Here is a 10,554-nt window from a genome sequence, read left to right as displayed (position 1 = left end):
ATAAAAGATTTATTAGTTGCACTGGCCGAACCCATAAATTTTATAGAATTTTCAAGCCAATCATCCAAGCATATCCTAAAAAAAATTTTGTATGCATTTATTGAGTAAATCATATATAAAAATTGATTTCCGACCATTACTATAGGTATTTCTGAGCACAGCACAAAATAGGAATTAAGGTCTTAGAAGTTACTAATAAACAAGAAAAGTTAGCGAAAAAGATCACCAGTCGGCAAAATCTAAACATCAAATGACAGCTAAACCAGGGATCCAAAAATCAATCTGATTTGAAATTCCATCCTTATGCCAAGGGCAGTGATCGATTAAGCATACATCGGACGGTGGATCGGTGCCTCTGCATAGAAACACTACGCGGACGTCTTTACCTTACCATCACGGTTCACTTTCCGCATTTAGGAAGCAAATCCCTCTCAAACCCTTCCGCTTTTTGGCGCCTCCCCTTCTTTAAATGCTTCGAACCTACGCTTTAGCGTCCCCGCGCCGTGCCGGTTCAGAGTCCCGGTGGACCGCCGGAACACCAAACCGCGCCTCTCGCTATCCACCGTCACCCGACCCAAAATATTTGGCGAGGGAGAATTCCGGCGATCGAAGCCTTTAATTGGAAAAAAATTCTCGTCCCAATGCGTGCAAACCCTACAGATTGCGGCTCAAACTAGGGTTTTGATCCTGTTGCGGGGCTTCTTCTTCCTTTGAAAGGTACGGATGGAAGTAGAGATTTGCTGATTCGATCCAATTTCTGATTTTTTTTACTTTTTTGATCGAGTTTGATGGGGCATTGCCTTAAAGATTGGATTTTTTTAAAAAAAGTGGGTTTGCTTTTCTTTCTGTGTGATTTTGTGGTAACGGTGGCTGGCCTTGTTCTCAGATTTGTCCTCATCTATGACAGTCATCCACTCCTATTTCTAGAAAGATTTGATGTTTAACTTTTGTTTAGTGTTTTTTGGGTGATATTTTTACATCTTTCTCTTAATCCTTTCAAATAAAAATTTAAAAGACCTTTCAGAGAATCGGGTGCGCAGGATTTCCACTTTACTCTTTTCGTTTCTCTTTTTTGTTTAATTAGTGGATCAGTTTTCATGGTCTTGATCTCATGTTTGTGCTAGTTCATCTGTATATCGTCTAGTCCAATTACCTTGATGGGATTTGGGAACTTCAAATCATCTTTTTGCTATTTTCCTATCTTTAGGTCTTCAACTTCTTTTAGATTGTCTAGTGAGATTCCTCTAAATTATCTTTTTGTTAATAGAATTTGTGGCAGATGCTACATTGGGTAGACATTAACAGTACGTTTTACTTTTGCTTATGGTTAGTTGTTGCAGCCCATTTTAGTTTTTAAAAAGTTGAATGTGTGCTTTCTAGTGGTTAGCAATGGCCACGAATGTTGTTTTACTGTGAATTTGACACCATTACTATAGGTTTTGGTCTTTCTGTGTAATCTGTGGATGACTTGTTTGGCTTGGAAGGTTGAGTTTATGTTTTCATAGTGTCATTATAGGATCGTGCTCATCATCCATTGAAATTATAACCATATAGTTTAAAAGGTCGTTATGTCTTCCTCTTCTAATTATTCCAGTGTTTTCAATTGCTATTACAACTTTTCAGCATCAAGATAGCAACTTCTGGAGTGGCTTAGAAATATACGTAAATTATAAAGCAGGTATGATGTTTCACATGTTAAAAAAACTAGCCTTTTTGCAAATATTAATTGTTGGACAAGATATTGTTCTTTTTTTATGTTTAGGAGAATATTTAAAGATTAATGCAAGAGTTCACAATGTACATGGCAAGCTGGATCACTTGAAATTTACAATAGGCTAATAAAGAATTAGGAGTTATAAAATTGAGTTGTGTTGTTTTGAGTGATAAAACATGCGAAGTATTGTAAAATCTTGATGAGAAAACATGATGCATGAACCAGATCAGGCACGAAAACATATGGAGGTCGAGAAGCTTGATGATTGGAAAAATAACTCTCTAATTTGTTTAACTTGCTTAAGGATTTTTGTCAAGGAAGGAACTAAATGGCTGAAGAAGAATAACCTAGACTCCTAGGAGCCATATGAGTGGCAACTATGAAATTAGCCAATAATCATTGAAATTATCTTATTGGTTAGCTTAGCATGTTTCATTAAAAGCTTTATAGTTGTATTAGAAGTAACTTAACTGAAAGCAAGAGGAACGAGTTTATGTCCATTAAATATTTATCATTCCAACTTCCAGGCAATTGAAGGAAAGAAACCAAACAATTGAAGAAGAGAACCCTAACTTAAAATGGGAGCAAAAGGTAAGCAGGAAAGATATGAAAATTAGTAGGCTGAACAACTTTATGAGAATTTAGTTAAAAGCAAGTTGAAAATATAGATGCTAAGTCATCATGCCCGAAGTTTCAAAACTGAGTATCGGTAGTAGAAAAAGATTGCCAAACAAAAAGACCATAAGAAGTAGTTTCAATAGAGAATTCAAGCAGCAAGAAGAGACATTGGAGATTAAAACTCAAAAGCAAATTCTATCATAGGGGACTGCATTTCAAGATTGTCCACTTATTTGGACTTAAAAACCTCCTAAAGATTGTAAACCTCCATTTGTAAACCTCCATGTGGCTTGTGTCTCTAGGGAAGTGTTTCTCTATGATAGCCTTAAGCTGATGCTTGAGATTTAATGGTAAAAATGTGTCCTGTGTGAGTTAAGTTGGAAACTTCATTCTACTTGTCCATGATATAGTCATTGGTACTCTTTATGGAGGTGCACATACTCAGAATCTTCTTATAGGACAGAGTTTGGGCTCTTTTTTTAAGAGAGGAGGGGGGGGGGGGGTGAGGTTATTTTCTGTAGGATTAAGTGGCAATTTGTAGGGGAAGCAATTAAAAATATTGAAAAGAAAAGAACATTTATGATGCTATATTACACTGAGGATGGGTTGGGCCAATAACTAAGCAAACTGTACTGTCTTGCGTCTCTTTTTTTTGGCTATTTTGCCCCTAAATTTCAACCAGCTATTTCTTACACTCATCTACATACCATTTTGATAAGCAAGACTTTCCTCCTTTCTATATTAAAGTTCATCCCTAACTTTCAACAAAATGCAGAAGAAATTTTTGCATGAACATAAGGATTAAATATAGGCCTGAATTGATGGAAAATGACCAAAGGATGCTATTGATGCGAAGTTAGGGGCGAATAGTTAGTCTGCTAAAATTTCAGTTAGACTAGTTAGCTATCGTTGGCCATCCAAGTAGGAGAATTATGGTAGCAAGGGGCTGCATCATGTTGGATTTTGTTTGTGTCAACAGAACCTCGGCTTGGACCATACTTGTTTATAATTGAGTTGAAAAGAAAAATAAAGGCATGTGCACCCGTACATGGAGCCTTATCAACCTATCAACCTAATAAGAGCTTCATTTATTTGTTATATACCTTAAAAAATGAAAAACAGAATAGGTCCAAGAAGAGGAAATTTAGAGTTGGGCACCCGAATCAAGTGAGTGAGTGAGAGAGAGAGAGAGAGAGAGAGAGAGAGAGAGAGAGAGAGAGAGGAAGGAAATTAAAGCTGAGAAGAGAATATGATAATCCTTACTTATGGTCTAGTTATCTCTTCAGTATTATTTATTCTTTCTCTTCAGTATTATTTATTCTTTCTCTTCAGTATTATTTAATTCTTTCTCTTCAGTATTATTTATTCTTTCTCTTCAGTATTATTTATTCTTTCTCTTCATCATAAACTGCAATGTATACAAGAATGGTAATTTTTTGGCTGTCTCTTTAGAATTTTTATATAAATTTCAGACAAACGCACATTAACGTATGTTTGTGATGATAGATGCATGGTCAAATAAAAACAACCATATATCATGGTTCTAATATTTGGTAGAAACTTCTAAACAAACTTTCCCCTCACACTGGACTGACTCAAAACTGGGGTTATTTTCAGTGTTTTTTTTTGAAATTGATTTATGAGGCTGACTTGTTGCATAAGTGGATAATTGTGCTACTCTTTTGTTACTTCTTCTTCTATTACTTCATGGAGCATTTTAATAAAACAAAACGTGGGTTTGCAAGTAGACGCAGAAGCATTACAAGTTGAGTTACAGAGAAATTTAGAGAAGTTTTACTATTTTCCTTTCCCCCCTCTTCTCCAGTAGGTTTGACTACCCTAGAACTCGAATCTCATGGACCATATGGCCGTCATGTCCTACATTGGCATCAAATGGAAAAGTTGATGTGATATCAGATCTTTTATTATTTCAAGCAGCATTTTAATAAAATAAAACTTGGGTTTGCAAGTAGATATGGAAGCATTGCCAGTTTAGTTACATAGAAGTTTAGAGAAGGTTTTTTCCTCCCGCATGTCCACTAGGTTTGACTCTTCTAGAGTTTGAACTCATAGACAATGTGGTTGCCATGTCTTCCATTGTCATCAAATGGAACATAATTATGTGACGTCAAATGCTGTGAAATATGGTTTTAACTTTTACATAGATACATTTTAATTGTTTCTGTTTGAGACATCACCAAAACTATATATCCAGAGATCACATTTATAACCCCATGATGACTTTATGATGTTCATATGCTTAATGAACATTTTGTCATTACATCATTAAAAAATAAAAATTGAAACTCGTATTGAGAAATATCTTTGCAATGCATACTAATTGTACATGCAATGTAAGTGTTATTTGTTAGTTAGAATAGCTAATTTCAAATGAACTCTTCTAAAAGCTATTTCCAAATTAACTCGGCGTGTTTGTCTGAGTCAAAAATGAGACCATCTTGTGCATCATTTCTCAAATATTAACAAAACACTTTTTGATTTAATATTGTGAAATTTAAAACAATGATAAATCAGAATGTAAATTGGCGTGGCTTGTTTTCTTTTGGAAACAGGTCTTACAGTTGTCTGTACTGGCAGTCATGTCATCTAGTGATCCTGAGTCTAGTGATCCTCAGAATATTGAAGATATGATGGATATCAATGAAGATGCTGATGACTATGCTCAGCATTTATCAAAGCCGAGCGTATCTGTTGCTAGCAGTGTCTATGAACTCCTAGAATGTCCTGTTTGCTTGAATGCTATGTATCCACCCATCCATCAGGTTTGCTTTATATACAACTCTCTTAAACATCTGTTCATTTTGTTTTCCAAAAAAAAATTGTTCATTTTCGCTTGTTCTTTATGTTTCTTAGTTAGTCTGTTAGTTGTTGTTACTTGGATAGTTTCCTCAACTAGAAAATCTATTTTCTATATTTACTATATATAATACGAAAGTCTGTGAGTCTGGCTGCATGTGGTTGGACTCTAAAGTGTTCATGTGTTTAGTTTTATATATTTTTAGATACTGCTGCTTCTCTTCAATGGGCACTAAATTTTTAATGAAATATAGGGAGACTATTATACATAGGAACTTCAGCACCTTTAAGATTCCAGATTAGAGTGGCCCTTCAGAGAAATCAAAGCCATCAATACTTTCAAATGCATTGATTGTGGATTTGACTTTTCATTGCCATGCATTAGTTTTTATATTTTTGTAAAATTAGATCCTTTATAATAAACATTTGAGCTTGTGGTGTTAATGCCTTACCATTTGTTATGTGCAGTGTTTGACTGAATGCGGAATCTTTGTGATATCATTTGCGTTCCATGTTATAATAGTGTTTACCACTTATAAAGGCCATATAGGTAAATTCACTAGAATAACGAGAATTGATGGTTATTGTCTTAAGTAGATTTTTATTAACCGATGGAGGACATGGTAGCACTTTCCTGAGGAGAGTAGGACTGTCCCACAACATATCATATTAGTATATAATACTGTTATTTGTATAAGCTGTTGCACCCACAGGCAACCATTTACATGCTTGGCATTACGCACCGACATGGCCACACACACTTAGTGATAGCATGCAATTCATGGGTCTCACACAAAATTCACCGGGCATGCTGCTATTCATTCACTGATGTTTGTGCCTAAGGCCAGTAAAACAGGACATGTTGTTAGCTTGCTTTACTTGAGTTGATAATTTTCTTTGAATCTATCCTCAATATCTCATAATTACTTACAAATCAAAATAAGTCATCAAACAAGTATTTCTTGTATCTAGTCTACCTGTCAACATAATGGTACTGAAGTAAATTGAGAATTTTTCATGGATTTTCTGATATGATTCACCCCGTTATTGTTGTTGCACACCCATTTTCACTCTAGTTTTAATGCACACTAAATTTGATGAGACAGTTAACTTTTTTCTACATATTTCAACTATAATTTGCAACTGATGCAGGAAGTGTTAGGGAAAAGGAAGCAGATGCATAACTGCAAAACCAAGTGGGCAAAGAGGAAAATCCTTAAAACAAGTAAAAGAAAAGGATAGAAATCGTTGGAAAACAAAAAAAGGAACCTGTACTGTACTTAGATTACCCTAGACTCCCCTGGCATTATCTGTTATTTAGGGGAAACTGGATTGAAGTGGATTAGTGTATCCCCAACACTTTGTTGATAACTACAGTTTCAAATTATTTATTACAGCAATACGTTCTTAAGTTGGTATAAAACAAAAGAACAGGGCAATTGTTTTTGCTCAAGGTCCTTTTACTAAGACAAATATCATCGCTGCCTCTTGAGGCTGTTTGGATGGCAGCCTCCTAAGTCCTATCTCAATGTCATAACTACATACGAACGGGGAGGGCTGCTCTAAGAAGAGGTGAGGAGAAAAGTTGGTGGCATTGTGAAAGACTGTCAAACCTGCAGTTCTAAGATTTTTTTTTAGGATACCAAAAACCACTTCTGATTGGGTTTGTGTCCTAGAATCATGTAATTGTAGATACATGGCCTTAGCCAAATTATTCCCACATCTCTCTCTCTCTTGCGCGCGCGCGATCATGCTTTCTCTTTTCATCCCTTCTGATCTGTGTGGTAGTTATCAAATGGACAAGGGAGCTGTGCATCAAATTGGCATCCTATGTCATTTTTATTCTCAACTCTTTGTTTTCTTCTGCTATATCTGTTTGCTGAGCCTGCCTTACTGATGGATTAGACAAAAAAGTTTTTCTATTTATATTTTGGTTTTCCATTATCTTTTCTCTTAATTTAATTCTATGGTTTTGTTTCATTGGTTCTTTCAAAAGACTGGATTCTTTCATATGGTATATGATTTCAAGCATAGCTTCCATACTTGTGCATATAATGATATTTTTAGTGATTCTTTCAACAAGAAAAGATTTGTCTGACAGTGCTTCTTGGGTTTTTTCAGTGTTCAAATGGTCATACATTGTGTTCTGGATGCAAGTCTAGAGTATTCAATAAGTGTCCTACTTGCAGGCATGAATTGGGTAATATTAGATGTCTTGCTTTGGAGAAAGTGGCAGCTTCTCTTGAACTTCCATGCAAATATCAGAACTTTGGTTGTAATGGGATTTATCCTTACTATTGCAAGCTGAAACATGAATCACTATGCGTATATAGACCCTACAATTGTCCATATGCAGGATCTGATTGCACTGTTGTAGGTGATATTCCTCATTTGGTGAGTCATCTGAAAGACGATCACAAGGTTGACATGCACAATGGAAGCAGTTTCAACCACCGATATGTCAGATCAAATCCAGATGAGGTTGAGAATGCCACATGGATGCTAACGGTACTGTTTCAACTTTTTAAGGATGCTTCTGATGTGCAATGATTCTTCATAACTAACTTGTCATTATGTTCTCTTCTGCTCTTGTTTAGACCATGTTACCCATGCTTTCTTTGACTGTTATTTTGTGAAATATAACTTGAACATTCCAAATGTTCTATTTATTTGGTTTAACAGCTCCACTATATGTATTTGTTGTTGATGAGCCATATTTTATTTGGGCCCATTACCCACAATCACATCAGACTGCATGTTCCTATAACTAGGAAGCGTCAATGAACCAGTAAGCTTAGTTTGTTTAAGCCAAGCTTGAACCAGTATTGGTGAAACCTGAACCTTAAGACGGCTCTTTCAATTAACTGAGTCTAGCTCAGTCAGGATGGCCATGTCTCTGCTTGAATTGATGGTGGTATGCTGTATATGCTTAAATATGAGTTTAATTTACAAACTGCAGGAGGAGTAATCTATTTGTAGAATATCCTCATCGAAATCTTTCTTGGAGTGTGGCTGTCAATTAAAATATTGGTTTTGATTTATGTTGTGATAAATGCAAAGGCTGAAATATTTATGTAGAAATCATGTCTTCCAATGACGACTGTAACTGAGCTAAGCAGTAAAGTCTTGCTTGTGATTATTGTTTGGTTTTGTTGAGCTTGGGCCTAATTTTGTGGAGTCATAGCCAAGCTTTAAAGTATGTATATTTAATGAACAAGGGTGGACCAGCTACTTTAGACTTTGTTCAATTAAGACTTAATTCTTTTTTAATTATCAATATGACATTGATTTTAAACTGTAGCAAGTTCTAGGTGCATAACCAAGATTTAAACTTTACAGTCCCGATTCTGATGCCAGTACCTGTTGAGGACAGGATCAGTACGGCACCTGTATGCTAGCATACCACATAATACAAGGTACATAAGGTGTCCTGCTATTGCACAAGACCCACTTTTTATATTGATTTGTTATTTTTTAGGGTTTGTTTAGGTCCTTATTAGAGTTAGGCAAGCTTTTAGGATCCATGATTGTGCTTATTAGTGCCAATAATGGCACTAGCACCAAATTTTTCAGTTTTTTTTTCTTGATGGTGCTGGATTTGATATATTTGTTCTCTCCTTCCTCTCTTTCTTCCTCTTTCCTCTCATTGTTCAAAAACAAACAACAGAAGAAAGGCTTCAGGAACCTTGTAGGTAGGTGTTCCTTTGTACCGGGTGAGATCGGCTGGTGTTGGTCCTGTCTTGGGTCGTACCAAGCAGTACCAACTGGGTTGCCCCTGGTGAACCAGGGCGCTGGTGGCATTCCAGGACCTAGCTACTCACAGGTTCAATTCAGGACTTCCAGTATAGACAGTCATATTCTGGTTCATCGATCTTATTGCATAATAGTTACTCAGATGATGTAAAGAAGTAGGGCTGGAAATGGGTTGCATTTGGATCCAGATCGTGTTTACGTATTATTTTGTAGTTCATTATGGCTGCATGATGGTTGTTGAGGTGATCATTAGTAGGACTGAGGAAACGGAGTGGGCTGTGGATTCAAATCATCTCCTTAGAATGTAAATCAAGTTTCATACCTGATTCAAGTCTCCTCATAGTGGACAGTTTTGGATGGTTATTATTTCCTTTATTGAACAAGTTTGTACGTTTTAGTCTTACATTAACATAGAACAAAAACAAAAGGAAATCTACACTTAGCAACCATACTTCTTAGGCCTGTTTTCGAGCTCTTTAATGTTTAATTTCAGGCTTCTTTTTAATTTGAGTTCATCCGTGTCTTCACTGGACTTCTGATCTGGAACTTGTTTGGGTTTATAACCCCTGGCGTTTTGCTTCACTTTCTTTGGACTTATTATGAATCTTCTGTTCTATTTATATCACTAGTCATTCACATCTTTGTAGTTCTCATTTTCTCATATATTAAGGTATTAGAGGTTTTCTCTCTTTTTTGTTTTTGGTGGTTTGGGGTTGCTAATGCGAAAATAAAGGGTCTCATGTCATCTTTTTTGTGGTATCATGTTATGTTCTATGTATGTTAGTAATGATTCACATTTTTTCTGTGGTATGGTATCATCAGGTATTCAGTTGCTTTGGCCAGTACTTCTGCCTTCATTTCGAGGCTTTCCAGATGGCCATGGCACCTGTTTACACAGCATTCTTGCGCTTCATGGGGGATGAGTCTGAGGCTAAAAACTATAGCTACAGCCTTGAGGTTGGCGGTAATGGACGCAAGATAATATGGCAAGGGGTGCCTCGAAGCATAAGAGACAGCCACAAGAAGGTACGTGATAGCTACGATGGTCTTGTTGTCCACCGAAACATGGCCCTTTTCTTCTCTGGCGGCGGCGATAGCAGAGAATTGAAGCTGAAGGTGACAGGGAAGATCTGGAAGGAACAGTGAGGAGTCTCTCATCTAGATGGTCCATATACTTCTGTCTTTCCTGATCAAGTATTCTTGCATAACTGAAGGCAAGCTCAATTTGCTTGCAGGGATGCATGAATATTTGAGTGGAAAAACAATCTGTTACATTATAAAGGGTACACATGCTATGCCAAGGATATATTGAACCTGCTGCTGATTGTATTTTATCATGCTCATCCAAGTCAAAACTCGTTTTGTTAGAGAAACATGGAAAGATTGTGCTTGCTTTGGAGTGTTCTTTAACATATGCCCTGAATGAAATAGGTAATTTGTTCCAAAGCTCATGATGCTATTCTTCTTCTGAATCTTGGTATTTGGTGCGTCATCGAGCTATTTTTTGGGGGTTCTGGAAATTGTGGATCCATTCTTGTTCAGATCAATCTATTTTACAAAGTCTGTCCTTGGGCTTGTCTGGCTCATATCAAGTTATGGTCAATCTATCTATGCAAATGTCAGATGTTGATTGGACCTGCAACCAACATTAG

At 36.4% G+C, this 10,554-nt stretch overlaps 1 protein-coding gene across 4 annotated transcripts; it reads left to right on the top strand.

Moving 5' to 3' along the window:
- The first annotated feature begins 485 nt into the window (after nucleotides 1-485).
- Nucleotides 486-10,353, top strand: LOC103705078 (E3 ubiquitin-protein ligase DIS1-like). Of its 4 annotated transcripts, none has more exons than XM_008788678.4 (6): nucleotides 486-717; nucleotides 1,624-1,678; nucleotides 4,906-5,115; nucleotides 7,271-7,349; nucleotides 7,527-7,657; nucleotides 9,725-10,353. In XM_008788678.4, the coding sequence occupies exons 3-6, from the start codon at nucleotides 4,933-4,935 to the stop codon at nucleotides 10,046-10,048; spliced, it is 717 nt and encodes a 238-aa protein (XP_008786900.1). In that variant the 5' UTR covers nucleotides 486-717; nucleotides 1,624-1,678; nucleotides 4,906-4,932; the 3' UTR covers nucleotides 10,049-10,353. The 4 variants fall into 4 exon arrangements, with proteins under 4 accessions (XP_008786900.1, XP_038988218.1, XP_008786897.2 ...); XM_039132290.1 differs by having other exon boundaries at nucleotides 7,271-7,421; XM_008788675.4 differs by having other exon boundaries at nucleotides 7,271-7,657.
- Nucleotides 10,354-10,554: the final 201 nt, after the last annotated feature.

The sequence above is a fragment of the Phoenix dactylifera genome, chromosome 12 (genome assembly GCF_009389715.1).
Source record: "Phoenix dactylifera cultivar Barhee BC4 chromosome 12, palm_55x_up_171113_PBpolish2nd_filt_p, whole genome shotgun sequence".
In the NCBI taxonomy this organism is placed as follows: domain Eukaryota; kingdom Viridiplantae; phylum Streptophyta; class Magnoliopsida; order Arecales; family Arecaceae; genus Phoenix; species Phoenix dactylifera.
The sequence above is the reverse complement of the archived record's forward strand: the minus strand, read 5'-3'. Positions and strand labels throughout refer to the sequence as shown.